The sequence below is a fragment of the Mobula birostris genome, chromosome 9 (assembly GCF_030028105.1).
Source record: "Mobula birostris isolate sMobBir1 chromosome 9, sMobBir1.hap1, whole genome shotgun sequence".
In the NCBI taxonomy this organism is placed as follows: Eukaryota; Metazoa; Chordata; class Chondrichthyes; order Myliobatiformes; family Myliobatidae; genus Mobula; species Mobula birostris.
This window is the reverse complement of record NC_092378.1, coordinates 59,479,266-59,501,065: the sequence shown is the minus strand read 5'-3', so window position 1 is coordinate 59,501,065 and position 21,800 is coordinate 59,479,266. Positions and strand designations below refer to the sequence as shown.

The following is a 21,800-nucleotide window of genomic DNA, read 5'->3' as shown; positions in this document are numbered from 1 at the left end:
TGGTTGTTGAGGCAAGTTGCCAAGAAGGACATGTGGCTGTGGTAGCGAGTCTGGGTGAGAACATGGTCGAAGAGCAGCAGAGATCACAGAAGGGGAGCAGTGAGAGCCGGTCTCACTGATCTGCTTTTGAAGAGAAGATTTACACTTCTTCAGGGTATACCTGGAAGAGACAGCACAGTGGAACAGCAAATCATCTTGTTGTAATTTTATAAATTTCGATCAGGCGTCCCCTCAGCCTTTGGTGCTGAGGAAGTTTGTCCAACCGCTCCTTATGGTTAATACATTCTCCCTGTAGGTTGTAACACTGATGGTCACTTTGTCCTGGTGGGTTCAGGTGCATGTTCTATTGGTTTTGCACAAAGTGCAGTGTGTTCCATCACACTTCTGTCTTGGCTTACAGAATGTGGCAAGCTTCCCAGTGGCAATGTTGACCTCCAGTTGCTCAACACAAGGCACAGCTGGTTTGATTTAAGCTTGTCTGTCCAGTTTCCTTATTAGTAATCACCTGTTTGTCCATACATGTTCGGCGGATTTTCAATAGGAGAGCTGGGTCTGTAGTTTCTTTGTCCTCCAGCCTGGGTTATGCCAGCATAAATCAAACTGTCTCAATATTCAACAAACAGTTTTCTCACGTTTCTAGTTTGAGTGAGTTTTTAGTAAAAAGACAACCACTTGGTATGATTCTTTGTCTTTCTTCAGTTCTCCTTCACTCACAGTGGAGACTGTTATTTCCTTGTTATGAATATCAAATAAATGGTGGTGGGGTAAAAGGGGGTTGAGAGGGGGGCATGGGGGGTGAGGGGGGATAGGGTGAAAGGGGTGTGGGTTGAGAGGAGAAGTGGGTTGAAGGGGGGGTGGGTTGAGAGGGGGGTGAGTTCAGAGGCAGATGGGTTGAGGGAGGTGAGTTGAGGGGGTGGGTTGAGAGGGGGGTGGGTTGAGGGGTGGTGGGTTGAGGGGTGGTGGGTTGAGAGGGGGTGGGTTGAGGGGTGGTGGGTTGAGAGGGGGTGGGTTGAGAGGAGAGGTGGGTTGAGAGGGGGTGGGTTGAGAGGAGAGGTGGGTTGGGGGGGGTGGTTGAGGGGGTTGGGTTGAGAGGGCGATGGGTTGAGAGGGGGTGGGTTGAGGGGTGGTGGGTTGAGAGGGGGTGGGTTGAGAGGAGAGGTGGGTTGAGAGGGGGTGGGTTGAGAGGAGAGGTGGGTTGGGGGGGGTGGTTGAGGGGGTTGGGTTGAGAGGGCAGTGGGTTGAGAGGGCGATGGGTTGAGAGGGGTGGGTAGAGAAGGGGTGGGTTGGGATGTGGGTTTAGAGGGGTGGGTGAGGGGTGTGAGAGGGTGAGGAGGTTGAGGGGGGTGAGGGGGTAAGGGGGGTGAGAGGGTGATGAGAGGGGGTGAGGGGAGGGGAGTTGTTGATGATGTTGCTTGTGTTGTTCTCTTGAGCACTATGGGTATGTTACGTAGGTGGTGGAATTAGTGTCCACACTTGCGGGCTGTCCCCAGCACATCTTTACGTTGGATTGATTTTTAACACAATCAGTGCAGTTCACTGTACGTTTTGATGAACCATTTCTGCTGACAGGAGAAAGGGCAAAGGTGGGCTATTAGTGCCTTAAAACCAATTGCTTCAGGCTGATGAGGCACGCCAGTCACGGTTGTAGGCTCATCTAGGATGAGGAAAACACTGATCTCAAACTTCTGCTGCTTTGTGGCTATACTCACTCATGGGGAAGGCTTTGGGAGTAAACCCAGAAGGAAGAATCCGGAGCTGGAGTCCCTAAGGTTGTCCTACGTTGAGTTCAATGCTGTCTGGCAACTCCTGTGGTGCTGCTGGTGCCAAACTGTATTGGTCTGTGCTGTTCCTTTGGGTTCATCAGATGCATCGGGAGTGGGGGCTTGCTACATGGGCTACAGCTTGCCCTCCATATTGTACTGCCCAGGCTTGCATACCTAGAGGGCTAGGAAGCAACACCTGTGCTCGACCCTGACTGATAGAGGCCTCATCATCTCATCACATGTGATAAGTAACTGAATCTAAATCTGAACCTGAGATGTCATTCCAAGTTCACGGCGAAGGCTTAATGAGAGGGCAGAGGAAATTTGAGACTGCTCCTAAACCCTTTCTAGAAGGGTGCAACATTCCCTGGCCCATGACAATTCAAAATAAAACATGGCTGCCAGTGATTCCTTCCAGTTTGCTTCAGCCAGTATAAATGATAGGAGAGACTTGTCCCTCCAAAACCACTCCCCCAGCAGCCCTGTTAAGCATCCCTTGGCCCATCATTGTTTGATCGGTGTAAGTACCATAGTTGCCAGGATAACACATGCAGGAGTCTGCTATATATATAGTAATGCACAGCACTTCAATCGAAAGACTTAGATAGATGGAAGTGGAAAGAATGTTTCCTCTAGCTGTGGAGTCTTGGACCAGAGGGCACAGCCTCAGAATTGAAGGGCATCCCTTTATGGTAGAGATAAGGAGGAATCTCTTTAGGTAGAAAGTGATAACGCTATAGAATTCATTGCTACAGACAGCTGTGGAGGCCAGGTCATTGAGTATATTTAAAGTGGAGGTTGATAGGTTCTTGATTAGTGCCAAAGGTTACAGAGAAAAAGCAGAAGGGGAAAATAAATCAGCCATGATCAAATGGGAGAGCAGACATGATGGGTTGAATGGCCTAACTCTGCTCGTTTTATGCGATTCATTTTCCAAGTTTACTTTAATGGATTCCTGCATTTATTTCATCTCAGAACCAAAGAAACTGAAGTCCAAGTTCTCCTCTATCCCAAGAGAGGAAATGGAAAACAAACCAGATCATTCCAATCCATTTTGTTGAGTAATTTGTGGGAAAACCAGGAAGTCATGAACCTGAAACATTAATTTTGTTCCTCTCTCTACAGCGGTTCTTACTTGCAGTGTGTTTCTAGCAATTCTAATTTTTTTAAAAATTTCCCTTTGGAATGGTGCAAATGTCCTGAGAAATGGACCTGGGTGCAGGTGATTTTGTGATGGTTCCCGGAGTAGCAAAGAAACCACAGGTTTTCTGAGTAAATTGCACTGGCACTGGGCTGCCTGCTACTCCTGGAAATGTGCTCAGTGCAATTGTTGCTTGAAAAGGTTTTTGGGAAAAATTCCAGGAACGACAGGATCTATGTATGAGGAGCATTTGATGGCTTTGGTGATGGGAGGTTGTTCTTATTTAAACCTGTTAAATGCTGGAAACCGTGGGCAGAGTGGAAATGGAGAGGATGTTTCTGTTAGTAGGAGAGTCTGGGATCTGAGGGCACAGCCTCAGAATAATGGAGCTTCCCTTTAAAACGGAGATGAAGGGGACATCTTCAGCCAAAGGGTGGATGATCTGTGGAATACAGGGTGGCAAAGGTTATCATTGGGTTTATTTATAATCGCTAAGCATTTTATTGATTTAGAGAAACAACGCAGAACAAGCCCTATAGATCCCAATGAGCTGCACCACTGAGTAATCCACCTATTTAACCCTAGCCTAACCAGAGGACAATTTACAATGATCGATAGATCTACAAACTGGGTGTGGGTGGAAACCGGAGCACCTGGAGGAAACCCACGTGGTCATGGGGAGAACGTACAAACTCCTTACAGACAGTTTTGTAATTGAATTCTGAACTCCGGACCACCAAGTAATAGCGTTGCAGTAACCACTCTGCAACTGTGGCAACCTAAAATAGCTCCGGGGTCACAGGATGAAGTTAGAAGTATGGGGTTGCAAAACAAAATCAACTATGATTAAATCGTGGAGCAGACAGGATGGGCCAAATGGACTAACTCTGCTCCTAATCTTATTGTCTCATGGAAATAAGCATCTCACTCTCTCTGGGCTGAATCTCATCCTTGCCTCCTCTTCACTCACCTCTGGCACTGTGGCTCAGAAGAGAAGAGAAGTGAAGAGACTTCAGTAGTGATAGGAGATTTCATCATCAGAGGAACAGAGACGAGATTCTGTGGATGCGATAGAGACACATGGATGGTATGTTGCCTCCCAGCTGCCAGCATCAGGGACACCTCAGATCATTTCCACGGCATTCTGAAAGGGGAGGGTGAGCAGCTAAAAGTCTTGGTACATATTGGCACCAATGCTGTAGGTAGGAAAGGTGAGGAGGTTCTGAAGAGAGATTTTAGAGAACTAGGTACAAAACTGAAGCAGTACCTCCTGGGTAGCAATCTCTAGACTGCTGCCTGCTGCATGCACCAGTAAGAACAGGATGCTTTGGCTGAGGAACTGGTGCGGGGGATCTCTTCTGAGGGACGTACGACTTGTACAAATGGGATGGGTTACACTTGAACTCAAAGGAGTCCAATTTCCTTGCAGGCAAGTTTGCTTAGAGCTGTCTGTGAGTGTTTGAACTAATTTGGCAGGGGTATGGGAACTGGAGTGATAGGGCTAAGGATGGGGTAGTTGTTTTATGAGATGCTAGCAAGGAGAGATTGATGACAGGGCAAAACTGCAGTTAACAAGATGTGTTGCAATGTAAAAGGGGGACAAAATTGAAAAGGATGATGAATGCAGGACTGAAGGTGTTGGATTTAAATGCATGCTGTATACAGAATAAGGTAGGTGAACCTGTAGCAGAGTTACAGATTGGCATGTATGATGTTGTGGGCAGCACTGAATCATATCTGAAAGAAGATTACTGTATAGCAGGGAGCTTAACATCCAAGGATATGCATTGAATCAAAAGGACAGGCAGGCAGGCAGAGGGGATTGGGTGACTCTGTTGGAAAGAGGTGATATAGGATTGGAAGGTGTAGAATTGTTCTGGGTAGAGCTAAGAAACTGCAAGGGTAAAAAGATCCTGACGGGAGTTATTTACAGACCTCCAAACATAGAAACATAGAAAATAGGTGCAGGAGTAGGCCATTCGGCCTTTCGAGCCTGCACCGCCATTTATTATGATCATGGCTGATCATCCAACTCAGAACCCGGCCCCAGCCTTCCCTCCATACCCCCTGATCCCCGTAGCCACAAGGGCCATATCTAACTCCCTCTTAAATATAGCCAATGAACTGGCCTCAACTGTTTCCTGTGGCAGAGAATTCCACAGATTCACCACTCTCTGTGTGATAACAAAATTGTGATCCACAAATCACAAAGGGAGATAGAGAATGCATAGTCATGGGGGATTTCAATATTCAGGTAGATTGGGAAAATTAGGTTGGTGCTGGCTACCAAGAGGGGTACTTAGTAGAATTCCTGTGAGAGATGGCACAACTGTGGCTGACAAGCGAAGTCAAAGCCAACATAAAAGTCAAAGACAGGGCATATAATAGAGCAGAAATTAATGGGAAGTTAGAGGACTGGAAAGCTTTTAAAAACAACAGAAGGCAACTAAAAAAGTCATTAAGGAAAAGATGGATTAAGCTAGCCAATAATATTAAAGAGGATAAGAAAGGTTTCTTCAGATATACAAGAGATGTGAGAGTAGATGAAGCTGGAAAGGTAGCAATGGGGGACAAGGAAATGGCAGATGAATTGAATATGTATTTTACATCAGTCTTCACTGTGGAAGACACTAGCAGTATTCTGGAACTTCAAGACTGTCGGGGGCAGGAGTTAAATTGCCATTACTAGGGAGAGTTTGAAAGCAGTTATGTCAACTGGACCAGATGGTCTACACTCCAGGGTTCTGAAAGAGGTGGCTGAAGAGATTGTGGAGGCATTAGTAATTCAAGAATCAATGGATTCTGGCATGGTTTCAGCAGACTGGAAAATTGCAAATGTCACACCACCCTTCAAAAAGCGAGGGAGACAGAAGAAAGGAAATTATAGGGCAGTTAGTCTGACCTCAGTGGTTGGGAAGATGTTGGAGTCGATAGTTAAGGCTATGGTTTCTGGGTACTTAAATAGGCCAAAGTCAAGGAAAATCTAACCTGACAAATCTGTTGTAATTATTTGAAGAACTAACAAGCAGGATAACAAAGGAGATTTGGTGGATGTTGTGTACTTGGATTTTCAGAAGACCTTTGACAAGGTTAAGAACAAGTTAAGAACCCATGGTATTACAGGAAAGATACTAGCATGGATAGAGCACTGGCTGATTGTCAGGAGGCAAAGAGGGGAAATAAAGAGCCTCCTCTGGCTGGCTGCTGGTAACTAGTGATGCACCACAGAGCTCTGTATTGGGACCACTTCTTTTTACATTATATGTCAATGATTTGGATGATGAAATTGATGGCTTTGTGGGTAAGTTTGCAGACAAAACGAAAGTAGTTGGAGGGGCAGGTTGTGCTGAGGAAGCAGAAAGGCTGCAGAAGGACTTAAGACAGATTAGGAGAATGGGCAAATAAGTGGCAGATGGAATACGGTGTTGAGAAGAGTTTGGGTATGCACTTTGATAGAAGAAATAAAAGCATAGACTATTTTCCAAATGAAAAGAAAATTCAAATTTCCAATGTGCTTCTGAGTCCTCGACTCAATGGTGAGGAAGACAAAAGCACTTATCATTCCATTTCGAGGACTAGAATATAAAATCAAGGATGTTATGTTGAGGCTTTATAAGACACTGGTGTGGCCTCATTTGGGATATTGTGAGCAATTTTGGGCCCTTATTTGAGAAAGGAGGTGCTGACATTGAAGAGGGTTCAAAGGAGATTCACAAAAATGATTCTGGGATTTTAAGGCTCATCATATGAGGAATGTTTGATGGCTCTAGGCCTGTACTCACTGGAGCTCAGGAGATTGAGGGGGGATCTCATTGAAACCTTTTGAATGTTGAAAGGCCTCCATAGAGTGGATGGAGAAAGGATGTTTCCTATGGTGGGGAGACTGACCAGAGGATACAGCCTCAGAATAGAGGGATGTCCATTTGGAATGGAGATGAAGAGGGATTTCTTTAGCTAAAGAATGGTGAATCTGTGGATTATGTTGCCACAGGTGGCTGTGGAGACCAAGTCATTAGGTATGTTTAAGGCAGAGGCTGAGATTCTTGATTAGTCAGGGCATGAGTCGGGACATGTGTAGAAGGCAGGAGATTGGGCCCGAGACGGAAATGGATCAGCCATGATGAAATGGTGGAGCAGACTTGATGGGCCAAAGGGCTTAATTCTGCTCCTATGTCTTATATATGTAAGTGAAGCCAAGGCACCCATTTTCATTTAAAACCCCACTATAAATCCCAACTTCTACAGTCTGTAAAGATTAGTCTAACTACCTTAGCTGCCAGAATACAGCACACACACAGGATTCAACTCAGCCAGGTCCATTGCAATACAATTTCTGTTTGGAACTTAGCATAAATCATTTCACATCACAAAGAATCCCAAAAGAGTTGCATATAAAAAGGCAATTACGTTGAATTTAAGGCTGCTGTATTTAAAAGTTAAATATTCCAGATGCTGAATAAGTCCTCAAAGTTTCATCGACTGAGCTCCAATCTTCATTGCATTTTCTATACGTTTATTACCACACTAGTAGTAATGCAGACCCAACTGATTTCTGTATTAATCAAGAAAGCAGCATCCATCAAAGACCCAACCATCCAGTCCATGCCCTCTTCTTGCTATTATCATCAGGCAGGAGGTACAGAAGCCTTCGGTCCCCACCAGCAGGTTCAGGAACAGTTATTACCCTAGCACCATCAGTCTCCTGAACTGGTGTGGATAATTTCACTCCCCACAACTCCAGACTGATTCTACTACCCACAGACACACTTCCAAGGACTTTACAATTCATGTTCTGAGTATTTTTTTATTTGCACAAATCTTTTACACATTGGTTATTTGTCAGTTTTATGCAGGTTTTTTTTGTAAATCCTATTGCATTTCTTTATTTTCCTGTAAACACTTGCAAGAAAATGAATCTCAAGGTAGTATATGGTGACAGGGACAGTAAATACATATATGTATTTTGATAATAAATGTTACTTTGACTTATTTTTCTTGCATCAAGTTCCAAAGTACAGGATAGCAAACACCTTAAATTAAAAGGATTGAGAGATTTCTTTATTCAGTTTAAGGGATGTGAGTGTTAACAGTAGGTCAATATATACTGCGTTGGAGAAGGTGGCGGCAAGCTGACTTCCCAAATTATTAGTTGTAGGATTAACACAATTGAGTGGCTTGCTGGGCCATTTTAACGGGCTGTTCACAGACAACCACTCTGCTGAGGATCTGGAGTCACCAACACACCATACAGCATAACGGCAGATTTTTACCTAATGGGCCCTGATGAAACAAAATGGCTTTTGACAATCCAGTGGCTCTGTGCTTTCCATTATTGAAGCTAGTTTTGCTTTTATTAATATTAGATTATTTAATTAGCTGAATTTAATGTCCTCACCTGCTATGGTGGGATTTGAATTCCCGTCTCTGGATTGTTGGTCCAAGCCTCTGGTTTACTCGCCTGCATGTTAACTACAGGACCCAAGCTGCACATCGTAAAATAAACCCAATAAAATCAGCTGCTCAGCCATCCAAGCTTTAGACAGTTACGCAGTGGGAAAATGGAGCAACTATTTCACAGCGTTTGGGAGGCCTTTGTGTTACAATTGATTTCTTCGACCCTGTCCCCACCTCCCTTTACAGCACTGCCACCTTGTTTGAATGTGGTTACGATCACAAGACACAGGAGCAGAATTAGGCCATTTGGCCCATGCAGTTGGTTCCACCATTCCATGATGGCTGATTTATTACCCCTCTCAACCTCATTCTCCTGCCTTCTCCCTGTAACCTTTAACACCCTTACTAATTAACAACCTATAATGAAAGGCAAGGCAAGGTAGCTGCAGACACTGGGTAGCCAACCCAGACAAGCGAGGCTTGTAAAGAGCAGTTTCTCTTTGCACAGCACAGGGCCAGGGACACAACTTGCTGGCTGAGACCGAGGTAAGGAAGGCAAATGCAGTGTTAGCATTCATTTTGAGAGGACTAGAATATAAAAGCAGGGATGTGATGCTGAGCCCTTATAAAGCATTGATGAAACCACACGGAGTATTGTGAGCAATGTTGAGCCCCTTATCTAAGAAAAGATGTGCTGACATTGGAGAGAATCCAGAGGAGGCTCACAGGAATAAAAGTGTTAATGTATCAGGAGCGTTTGATGCCTCTGGGCCAGTACTTGCTGGAGTTTAGAAGAATGAGGAGGGATATCATTGAAAGCTATCAAATATTGAAAGGCCTAGTTAGAGTGGATGTGGTGAGGATGTTTCCTATAGCAGGGGAGTCTAAGACCACAGAGGGCACAGCCTCTGAATAGGACATCTCTTTAGAACAGTGAAGAGAAAGGATTTCCTTAGCCAGAGGTTGCCGAATCTGTGCCACAGACAACTGTGGAGGCCAAGTCACTGGGTACATTTAAAGTGGAAGTTAGAAGATTACAGGGAGAAGGCAGAATAATGGCGTTGAAGGAGTTAATAATGGTGGAGAAACTTGACGGCCTGAATGGCCTAATTCTCTCCCATGTCTTATGGTCATTCAGCATACCAAACATATAGTCAAAGAAAAGGGATAAGGAAAAAGGGCCAGTAACATTAATGAAGGATCCCACCCACCTACTCAAGGATTGTTTGACCCACTCCCGTCAGGGAGAAGGCTATGTAGCATCTATGTCAGGACCACCAGACTCTAGAATATTATACTTTCCCCAGGCAGAAAGGCTGATCATCACTTCCAGCCACCATCTCACCCCTCCACAACCACTGCTTTATCATTTCCTCTCAGTCACCTTATGTACAGACACCCCTGTACCCAGCTTCACTCTATGGATATTAGCTATCTTATGCATTTATATTTTTATATTCATTGTTGTTTTCATTATGGTGTTCTTTATCTTATGTTTTTTTTGCTGCATCAGATCTGGAGTAACAATTATTTCTTTCTATTTTACACTTGTGTTCTGGAAATGACATTAAACAATCTTGAATTACCTCACTAACTCAAAGTATCATCTGTTTGCATCTTCAATTTATTTTTAACACCTGCACTGTGAATGGTGATTGATCGTACATAAAGTGGATTTGAACCTACACAGCTTACCAAGTGGTTAATATCTGCAGCTGCTAATCAATTCTGTATAAAATAGCATTTTTAAAATTCTGACTTCAGAACAGGGTGGTGACTAGGACCATGCTGAACAAGAAAGCACTGCCACCTTCAATCCAGGGGCACCTGATTTAATTGCAATTCCTCCACTGGCTTGAGATCAAATATATGTCTCCTCTATTCCTTGGAGTGCAGGAGACTGAGCGGTGACCTTATAGAAGTGTGTAAAACCATGAGGGTCATAGAGAGGGTGAAGGCACAGTCTCTGACCCAGGGAAACAACATTAAAAGCCAGAGGGCATGGGTTTATGATGACAGGTGAAAGATTTATAGGGACAGCTTCTTCCTACAAAGCAAATATATGGCCAGAGAAAGTTGTAGGGGAGGTACATTAACAACATACAAAAGATATTTGGATAAGTACATGAATGGGAGGGATTTAGAGGGATATGGGCCAAACACAAACGGAACTAGCTTAGTTGGCACCATAGTCAGCACAGATGAGTTGGGCTGAAGGGCCTTTTTCCATGCAGTACGACTATGACTAAACAGCTCAACATATGCTAGGCTTAAATCAAGTCCTTGAAGCCTTAACTGTATTAAACCTATAGAGCTATTTTGTAATTCTAATCATGCCAATACCCTCTTTATTCCTGCCTCCAACCAATACCATCACACAACCACCCTTCTCCGATGCAGAAAAGGATCTATAACATGCATAAATTCCAACTGGCAGGAACAGTACTAAGTGAACATTTTTGAGAATTTATATTCTCCCTTTGCCAATACACCCATTGTGTCCTCTAATGAAATTGGATGGAATCACTTGGCTCCTGAACGAGCATAACTTCACTCACCTCAACACAGAACAGATTCCACAACCAAATCTTGTGTGATAGCTTAGTTGCAGTAGAACAGAGAACAGTACAGCAGTAGACAGGCTATTTGGCCTGCAATTTTGTGCTGATCCTGATGCCAATTTATATTAAATGTCCTCTTCCTGTGTATCATTCATATCCCTCCATTCCCTTTGTATTCACGTGTCTATCTAAAAGCCTCTTACATCTACCAAACTACCTGCTATCAGGCACCTACCACTCTCCACGTAAAAAACTTGCCCCTTACATCACCTTTAAACATCCCCCTCTAACCTTAAGAGCATATCTTTCCTCTGGTGTTTGACATTTCTATGCTGAGGAAAAAATTCAGAGTTTCTATATTAATAGTTCATACAAAAAATGCAAAGGAATAATATTAGATTTTTAAATCAGTGACTTGTTGACATCATTTATCAGGAAAAGTTAGTTCCACATTAGATTTGTTGGCTTGTGATTGGTTTAAAGGCACATACATTTGTCCAGGTACATTGAAACCTATCAAGTATTGAAAGGCCTAGATAGAGAGGACACTGAGGATGTTTCCTATCATGGGTGAGTCTAGAACCAGACAACATGGCCTCAGGATACAAGGACATCCCTTTAGAACAAGAGATGGAGGAATTTCTTTAGCCAGAGAGCGCTGAATCTGTGGAATTCATAGCTGTAGACAGCTGTGGAGGCCAAGTCATTGGGTATATTTAAAGCAGAGGTTGATAGGTTTTTAATTAGTAAGGGCATTAAAAGTTAAGAGGAGGGAAAACAATGGGGTTGAGAGAGATAAATCAACCATGATGGAATAGCAGAATGGACTTCTTGGGCTGAATGGCCTAATTTTACTCCTGTGTCCATGAAATATCCCCCTCATTCTTCCAAACTCCAGAGAGTACAGGCCCAGAGTCATCAAACACTCCACAGACATTAAACTTTTCATTCCTGGAATCATTCTATGGAACCTCCACTGGACTCTCTCCAATGTCAGCACGTCTCTTCCTAGGTAAGGGCCCAGAATTGCTCACAATACTCCAGATGTGGTCCGACCAATGCCTTATAAAGCTTCAGCTTATATTGTATGCCTTATGCAGTGATGTTTATGTTATTGGAGCAGTAATTCATAGATCTGAGTGAATGATTTGGACAGAAATGTTCAACTGTGACATTTAAATTTGGTTGAACAGAAATTAAAATGATATCAATCAAACCACTGGATAGGCACCATCTGGTTCACTGTTGTCTTTTGGGGGGTAAAAACCCATTATTTTACCTGCCACAGTGAAATGGTGGACTCTTAACTGCAGGATGCCAGAGGCTAGTACTCAATTCAAGGAGAGTAAATAAGAACGGTGGTAAATCCCATATCCCGTGGATGAATAAAGTACCTGCTCTGTAATATCTGTCAATCCCAAGAGAGGCATAAATCTGCATGGAAGATGCAAAACCTAGTTGCAATAATATAGTGTTTCCAGACTACACTGAGATAAAGTCATGAACAGTATTATCTTTTAGCATTCCGATTTTATATAATATGCTCAAGAGACTGGGGAAAAAAAAATACCATGCAACCACAGACTGTCCATGCATTTCAATGCTTAATTGAATGCTATCTCATGTGAATTGAATCTGCACTACTTTCTTATTAAGAATCCTACTAAATTACAGCATTAAGATAAATCCAACCCACCCAGAGCAGCGCAAAATAAGCATCAGATAGGTACCCTAAAAATTTGTGGACGACTTAGTGGTATGCTATGATTATGAAGAACAAAATCACGTTACATAACTTTACTATCTTTTTATAGTATGCAAAACTCTTTTACACAATACTACTGCATTCATGTGGTAATAACTGCACTTCATAAAGCAGAAAGGCCATAGTATAAAATGATATGGCTGAACATTCCTTCATATGTGAACAAAACAAATTCCCCGTAACGGACATTAAACATAACCAAATAACAACTGTATGTTCCCTTTATAGTTGGAAGCAGTTTACCAACTCATGGAATGCTTAAGAGCCCATATTAAAAATAACTTTGATGAAAAACCTTATCTCTTTCCTGCCTCTACAGATGCTGTCCGGTCTGCTGAGTATTACCTGCTATTTCTCTTCTGTTTTAAGTTTCCAGGATTTGCAGCATTCTGCTTTTGAAAATAGCTTCCGTTAAACTTAATCATAAATTCTGAGAGTTATATTCATGATTTGGAAATAACCTGGCAGCTCCACAATCTTACACAATTAGATTCTATAGCTGGACAATGGCTAAATAATAGGTGAAAATCTAAGTTTCTGTCTTGGAGATGAGATAACACTCAATTCATTTAACACAATCAAGCTATTCCTCTAACTCCCCTTTGTCATCCAATACCCAAATGCCCCGTTTTGACCACAGCTTGCTGGGTTTCTGTATTTCAAAAACCTGCCCTCTGAAAAGCCCCCTGAGTTACTCCATTAAGGGGCAACAAAACCCAAAAAATGTCACAATCCTCTGAATGAAGGAATTTCACACAATCCCTTTATCTTGCGATGATGACCTCTATTTCTAAACTCACCAACCAGGGAAAACAGCCTTTTGACATTTGCTATGAATCATATAAAATTCTTAGATGCCCTGACAATGAGATCACTGCTTGTTCTTCTAAACCAGAGAATATAAACCCTTTCTTTCTATGTACTGTCACAGAATAAAGAGGCTATTAACTTTAATCCGCCTCTGCTCTAAGTCCTCTGGCTCCATTTTAACAAAACCCATACATTCAATAACATCAGGCACTAAATTAAAACATCATAAATTAGGAGAATCAAAGGCAGCAATAATTTACAATTACATATTTTGTATCACTGGCCGTTCCAGGATATATAAACAATAGGTTATAAATAATGATAAAATGTCCACATCACGCTGTCCAATAATGAAATTCATTAAATCTTCTTCCTGGAGAATACTGATTGAATGTTCCATGTCGATTCATTCTGCTGAGTTTATAGTTTAAGACACTCCAGCATCTAATAAGCTATTCAGATATTTGCAATGGACAGAGATTTTGCTTTCCATTTTCCATTCCTGTATGCTAGATTACAGCGTAGTGTTTGTCGAACCTACATGGGATCAAAAATTTAAAATAATGTTATTTCAAAAGAAATGAATACAGAAAAAACTGTTCTCACAAGTGAATGATTCTAATTATATAGCACACAGAACAATACAGCACAGGAACAGGCCCTTTATGCCAAACCAATTAAATTAGTAACAAATGGCTAACTAAACTAATCCCTTCTGCTTACACAATGTCCCTACCCTTCCATTTCTGTCACATTCATGGGCCATCTAAAAGTCCGGAATTTAACTGCCTCTACCACAACCCTAGGCAGCATATTCCAGGCACCCACCTTCTGTGTAAATACTTGCTCCTCATCCTCTCTGAACCTACCCCCTTCCACATTAAATGCATGTGCTCTGGTATTAGACATTTCAACCCCGGGAAAAAGATACTGTCTACTCTCTGCCTCTCATAATCTTATAAACCCCATATCAGATCTCCCCTCAGTCTCTGCCACTTCAGAGAAAACAACTCAAGCTTGTCCAACCTCTTGTTATAGCACATGCCCTCTAATCCAGGTAGCATCTTGGTAAACATCTTCTACACCCTCACCCTTCCTTGACATCCGACCAGAATTATATGCAATACTCCTAATGCGGCCTAATTAGAGTTTTATAAAGCTGCAACATAACTTCCTCACTTTTGAACTCAATGCCTCAACTGATAAAGGCAAGCATGTTACATACCTTCCTAACCACCCAATCAACCTGTGTAGCTGCTTTCTGGGAGGTATGAACCTGGGCCACAAGGTCCCTCTGCTCAAAAACACTGTTAAGAGTTTTGTCCTTAACAATGTACTGTCTCTTTACATTTGGAAAAAAATATATAGAGAAAACAAAAACTCCTGTGATTTACCCCAAATGATTGAATGATAACTGATAATTTTATATGTTAAAATGATCAGGTGCTGACAAAACCTATGAGGACAGGTGCAATTCAACCCAATGGCCAAAGGTGACATTTTGACACATCTCCTAATGATCACATTGCAATGAACTGCCTGAAATTAGAACTTCACAAATTGTGATAACTTTACACAAAGCAAATATAAAAAAATGACAGCTAAATGTACATTACAGTGCATTTATTGAATATATAAATTATCATATTTGCTTCAAGAATGGTGAAATAGTTATTGAGCAGTCTGATGGAATCAGAATAATGATACTACTTATTATATTATTCTTCCATGTTCCACTCCTCTGTCCCATCAGATTCCTCCTTCTTCAGCTCTTTATCTTTTCCACCTATTATTCTTATTCTGGTTTCTGCACCTCCTCCCTACTCATCCACCTTCCCCCTCACCTGGCTTCACATCACTCTTCAACTTCCTTATTCTGGCTTCTGCCCCTTTTCTTTTTAGTTCTATTGAGGGATCTTAGCCCAAATCATCAACTGTATATTCCCCTCCATAGATGTTGCCTTACTTGCCAAGTTCCTCCAGCATTTTGTGCTGCTCACAGAATCTCACTTTTGTGGAGGAGGCTATTTGAACAGAGCAGGATTTACCCACAAACTAGTAAATGTTGTCCTTTACAATTCCCTTTTGAAAGTTAGCACTGAATCTGCTCTCACTGCATTCCAAACCATTGCAGCTGAATGTGTGTAAAAAAATACACTCAGTGACCACTTTATTAGGTGAACCTGTATATCTGTGCATTAATGCAAATATCTAATCAATCACGTGCTGACAACTCAATGCATAAAAGCATGCAGACATGGTCAAGAGGTTCGGTTGTTGTTCAGACCAAACATCAGAATGGGGAAGAACTGTGATCTGAGTGACTTTGACCGTGGAATGTTTGTTGGTGCCAAATGAGGTAGTTTGTGCATCTCAGAAACTGCTGACCTCCTGCGATTTTCACACACAGCAGTACCTAGAGTTTACAGAGAATGGAGCAAAAAACAAAAAAACATACAGTGAGCAGCAGTTCTGTGGGCAAAAATGCCTTGTTAATGAGAGGTCAGAGGAGAATGGCTAGATTTGCTCAAGCTGACAGGAAGGTGACAGTAATTCAAATAACCACATGTTACAACATAGAAAACACAATACAGGCCCTTCAGCCCACAATGCTGTACCAAACATGTAATTACTTTAGAAATTACCCAGGGTTACACACAACCTTCTATTTTTCTAAGCTCCATGTACCTATCCAGGAGTCTCTTAAAAGACCCTATCATATCCGTCTCTACCACCATTGCCGGCAGCCCATTCCATGCATTCATCACTCTCTGCGTAAAAAACTTACCCCTGACATCTCCCCTGTGCCAACTTCCAAGCACCTTAAAACTGTGCCCTCTCATGCTAGCCATTTGAGCCTTGGGAAAAAGCCTCTGACTATCCACATGATCAATGCCTCTCATCAACTTATACACCTCTATCAGGTCACCTCTCATCCTCTGCCATTCCAAGGAGAAAAGGTTGAGTTCACAACCTATTCTTATAGGGCATGCTCCCCAATCCAGGCAACATCCTTGTAAATTTCCTCTGCACCCTTTCTATAGTTTCCACATCCTTCTTGTAGTGAGGTGACCAGAACTGAGTGCAGTACTCCAAGTGGGGTCTGACCGTAACATGTCGAAACTCGAAGTGGATGGGCTATAGCAGCAGAAGACCACTTTTAAGACCACCTCCTGTACATATTAAGATGGCTACTGAGTGTAGTTCCCCATCCCTACTTCCATTAATAATCATCTTAAATTTGGTTACAGGCTCACTTGCCAATGGAAATAATTTATAACTGTTAACTGCAGAAACGTGTCGAATCTGGAATGTTTAATCTCTCCATAACATTCTCCGCTGTAACAACAAAGCAGATGATTGAGTTCAAGAGCTGTGAGGTAATATTCCAGCCCTACAAAACTCTGGTTAGACCACACTAGAATGTTATGTTCAACTCTAGTTGCCTCATTATAGGAAGGATGTGGAAGCTTTACAGAGCGTACAGAAGAGATATTGCTACTATGATTTACTATTTCTTAACCATTTTTACTACTTAAATAAGCATGTGCACTACTTATTTAATACATATATACACACACACTATTTATTATTATAATTTATAGCGTTTTGTATGTATTGCACTGTACTGCTGCCCCAAAACAAATTTCATGACATTTCAGTGATAATAAACCTGATTCTGATTCTCAGATTTACCAGAATGTTGCCTGGGCTGGAGGGCATGTCTTACGATGATAGTCTAAGTGAGTTGGGGCTTTTTTCTTTGGAGTGAAGGAGGATGAAAGATAACTTGATAGAGGTGCACAAGATGATTGATAGGGTGGACAATCAGAAACTTCATTGCAGGGAAGAAATGGCTAATACGAGTGGACATAATTTTAAGGTGAACGGAGGAAAGTATGGAGGGATGTCAGAGGTAAATAGTTTACTCAGAGTGGAGGGTGCACGGAATGTCCCGCCAATGGGATGATGGTAGAGGCAGATACATTAGGGGAATTTAAGGATATTTTAGATAGGCACATGGACAAAAAAAAGGAGAGGTGTGGGCAAGGGAAGGATTGGATTGATCTTTGCACAGGTTAAAAGGTTGGTACAAAGTCATGAGCCAAATGGCCTGTACTGTGCTGTAATTTTCTATATTCTACGCAACACCGCAGGCTCTCTGGTCTATTAACTGAAGTCAATTATCTCTGTCAACTCTCCCTCTTCCGACTCCTGGCTAAGAGAGGATGCAGAGCTGGACACAGTATTTCAGAGGAGCTCCAGCCTGTATGGTAAACCTCCACACTGGTCTCAGGGAACTAATGATCTCAGACAGCCAACTGGAGATCATACATGTCCTCTTTCTTAAAAAAAAAAACAAGAATAAATTTATGAGGATGTTGCCTGGATTTGAGGACCTGAGTTATAGGGGGGTTGAATAGGCTAGGACATTTTTCCCTAAAGCGTAGGAGAAAGAGGGGAGATTTGATAGGGATATACAAAATTATGAGAGGTATATGGCGAGACTAGAACTAGTGGTTATGGGTTAATGGTGAAATATTTAAGGGAAATCTGAAGGGGAACTTCTTCATCAGAGGGTAGTGCAAACAGAAGTAGTGCATGAGAGTTGGATTGCAAAATTGGAAGACAAATTTGGATAAGTACATGAATGGGAATGGTACAGAGGGCTTTTGTCCAGGCCGATATGACCAGGCAGAATAACAGAACAGCATGGACCAGACAGGCTGAATGGTCTGTTTCAATGCTGTGATGCTCAATACCTCTGAATGCACTGTCTGACACAAGTATAATGGACATTAAACATCTGCACACTTTTGTTAAGTACAGATACAAGACACCTCACAAGAAATACATCAGATAACCACCAATATAGTGGAGCACTTGGTCAAGAGGAAGATACTTTAAAATACAGACACAAGGAAACAAAAAATGAAGACTGAACTCAGAGTATGTTACACATTAAAAATAAATTATTGTTTGTAATGAATGAACTCAGGATGTTTCACTTTTATAATGTGCATTTAATTCAGACTAACCCAGAATCATGTATAAGCAATGATTCTAACTTCTTTCCCTTCTTTTTAAGGTCAGATTTATTGTCATATGACTGTACATATGTGCACAGCTAAACGAAACAATGTTCCTCAGGAACCAAAGTGCAAAACAGTGACATACCTCACATACAGCTCATAAAATGATATTAACATAAAAAGTATCCTGTAGATGTACTAAGTTAATATAAAGTGCATACATGAGATACACAACAGTATACTGCTTCTTGTCCTGTCATAAGTAATGTGTACTGGGTGGTAGCAAGGTGTTTCGAAGTCTCACAACCAAGGGGATAAAGCTGTTATCCAGCCTAACAGTCCTGGTTCTTACACTGCAGTAGCTTCTCCCTGACGAAAGGAGGTCCTGATGAAAGGTTTCAGCCCAAAATGTCAGCTCTTCATCCCTCTCCATGAATGCTGCCCTACCTGCTGAGTTCCTTCAGCATTGTATGTGTTCATCTGGATTTCCAGCATCTGCGGAACCTCGTGTGTTTAAGCAATTATTTAAATGCCCATAAACCCCGATCTTGAATTTTACAACTCTTTTAAATGTGCGTGCACCTCACTCAGTAAAAGTGTCTCCAAATTCACTCCTCACAAGAACTGTCTAAAACTACCCAAACCTGAAGAGAAATAGACTGAATCAGTCCCACTTTATACCTGACAATGTGTTATAACTTTTCAGTGACACACTGTATATCTATCAATGGCCATTTTATTAGGTACTTCTGTACACTTGCTCATTAATACAAATATCTAATCAGTCCATTCTGCACTAGCAACTTAATGCATAAAAGCATGCAGACATGGTCAAGAGGTTCAATTATTGTTCAGACAGAGCATCAGAATGGGGAAGAAATGTGATTCAAGTGTCTTTTCATGGTCAAAGCTTGCTGCTGCCAGAGTATCTCAGAAACTGCTGATGTCCTGAAATTTTCATGCACTAGTCCTTTTGAGTTTACAGAGAATGGTAAAAATAAATCCTGTGTGCAGCAGTTGTGAGGGGTGAACGCACCCTGTTAATGGGAGAGGTCGGAGGAAGATGACCAGACTGGTTCAAGCTGACAGGAAGGTGACGGTAACTCTAATAATAAAACATTGCAACAGTGGTGCGTGGAAGAGCATCTCTGAACTCACAACATGTCCAACCTTGAAGCGGATGGGCTACAGCAGCAGAAGCCCAGGAGCGTCTACTCAGTGGCCTCATTGAGGCAGAAGGTATCTAATAAAGTGGCCATTGAGTATCTATTATTTAATATTGATATATACATAATATCTATTATATATTATGTAAGTGCATATATTATATACACATTAGAGATACTGTATATGTAAAAGATAATGTATATATATTAACATTAGAATCAGTGAAAAGTTACAACACGTACTGCTGTTATAAGTTTAATAAAATAATCCGTAGCTAAAGTTCCTGGGAATTTCATTTCAGTACACTCTCCCTCAGTAATTTAAACCGAGGACGGCTGATGTTCTAAACCGAGCAGAGATGCCAGAACAATGGGATTGGGGAAGAGTTGCCTCTTGGACCAGTTTAGAAAAAGGGGAGGGGAGGGGTGCCTCACCTCTGCAGGGCCGGAGTGAGAGGCATCACGCCGCGTTGTGGATGCCCACGCCGATGCCCCGTTGAGCCAGCTTCTGTCGGCTGGACTGCACGGCTTCCATGGCCCGCCGGTTCTGGTACTGCACCATACCCAGGGTGATAAGGGCGTTCCAGCCCGCGTCCTGCGGGCACCGAAAGTCCAGCTCCCTCCGGTCGGCCATCACCACTGTGAAGTACACGTACTTGCCCTTCCTCTCCACGCAGTCCACCGTCTTCATGTCGCCGAAGCGGAGCTGCTTGGCCCCGCTGCCGCTGACGCCGCTCTGGTGCCGGGACACCTCTAGGTATTGCCGGGGACGGAGCAGCAGAAGCCCCTCCTCGGTTAGGACACAATGCTTCTTCTTCCAGAGCTGGAGCAGACCCTCACTCCTCTTCTGTAGTACGCCTTCCTTCATCACCTCCCCGCTGCCCTCCAGCATGCTGGCCACCCGGTCTGAGAAGGGGAACGCACTGGGCTCTGTCTGCCTCTGCCGCTCTCCGCAGCACCCTCGCTCCTCGCTCCCGCTCCCTGGCCGGACCACGCTCCCTGTTCCCGTCCCCGTCCCTGTCCCTGTCCGGCGCTCTCTGCTCCCACCCGCCGACGGCAGTGGGAACTGCAGCCGACCCATTGGTTTTCACACGTGTGCGGCGCTCGCCTGAAACAAAAGGGGTAGCGGTGCTCAGCAATGGTTACTGGAAATTGCTCCGTTATTGTCACATGTATCGAGGCACAGTGTAAAGCTCGTCTTACATTCTGTTCCTACAAATCAAACCATTACACAATGCACTGATAAACACGGGGCAGTCTGCAGATGCTGGAAATCAAAAGCTACACACACAAAATGCTGGAGGAACTCAGCAGGTCAAGTAGCATCCATAGACATGAATAAACAATTGCCGTTCAAACCAAGACTCTTCTTCAAAACCGACAAAGAAAGGGGGCAGGATGGAAGAAATGGACAACGCCAGAATATGAAGACTGTGTGTGGGAGGAAGGGTGGGGAAGGATGGTAGCTCGAAGGTGATAGGTGAAGTCAGGTGGGTGGGTGGGAAAGGTCAAAGGCTGGTGAAGAAGGAATCTGATAGGAGAGAGTGGACTTGAGGAGAAAGGGAAGGAGGGGGAGACCCGGGGAAGTGATAGGCAGGTGAGAAGAAGTAAAAAGTCAGAGTGGGGAATAGAGGAAGTTTGGAGTGCAGAGAAACTTTATGGGAAGGAGAAAATCGATATTTGTTCCATCAGGTTAGAGGCTACCTAGTGGAATATAAGGTGGTGCTCCTCCACAATGAGAGTGGCCTCATCTTGGCACAAGAGGAGGCCATGGACCGACAGGTTAACCTGCAGGTTGAGTCGGTTGTGAAGAAGGCGAATGCAATGTTGGCATTCATTTCTAGAGGTATAGGATATAAATCGGGATGTGATGTTGAGGCTCTATAAGGCACTTGTGAGACCACACGGAGCACTGTGTGCAGTTTTGAGCTCCTTATTTTAGAAAAGATATACTGACATTGGAGAGGGTTCAGAGAAGATTCACGAGAATGATTCCAGGATACCATATGAGGAACATCTGGCAGCTCTTGGGCTGTATTCCCTGGAGCTCAGGAGGATGAGGAGGGATCTCATAGAAACATTCCACATGTTGAAAGGACTAAACAGATTAGATATGGCAAAGTTATTTCCCATGGTAGGGGATTCTAGGACAAGAGGGCACAACTTC

At 42.8% G+C, this 21,800-nt stretch overlaps 1 protein-coding gene across 1 annotated transcript; it reads right to left on the bottom strand.

The window, feature by feature from the left end:
• Positions 1 to 10,576: 10,576 nt before the first annotated feature.
• Positions 10,577 to 20,611, bottom strand: phlda1 (pleckstrin homology-like domain, family A, member 1). The gene is made up of 2 exons (XM_072269432.1): positions 20,069 to 20,611; positions 10,577 to 13,971 (listed from the first exon to the last, which is right to left on the bottom strand). Exon 1 carries the CDS (start codon positions 20,523 to 20,525, stop codon positions 20,094 to 20,096), a length of 432 nt encoding a protein of 143 aa, XP_072125533.1. The 5' UTR covers positions 20,526 to 20,611; the 3' UTR covers positions 10,577 to 13,971; positions 20,069 to 20,093.
• Between the last annotated feature and the right edge of the window lie 1,189 nt (positions 20,612 to 21,800).

Excerpts from the sequence above, each read along its gene's own strand:
- phlda1 (XM_072269432.1), bottom strand. The coding sequence starts at position 20,525 with ATGCTGGAGGGCAGCGGGGAGGTGATGAAGGAAGGCGTACTACAGAAG.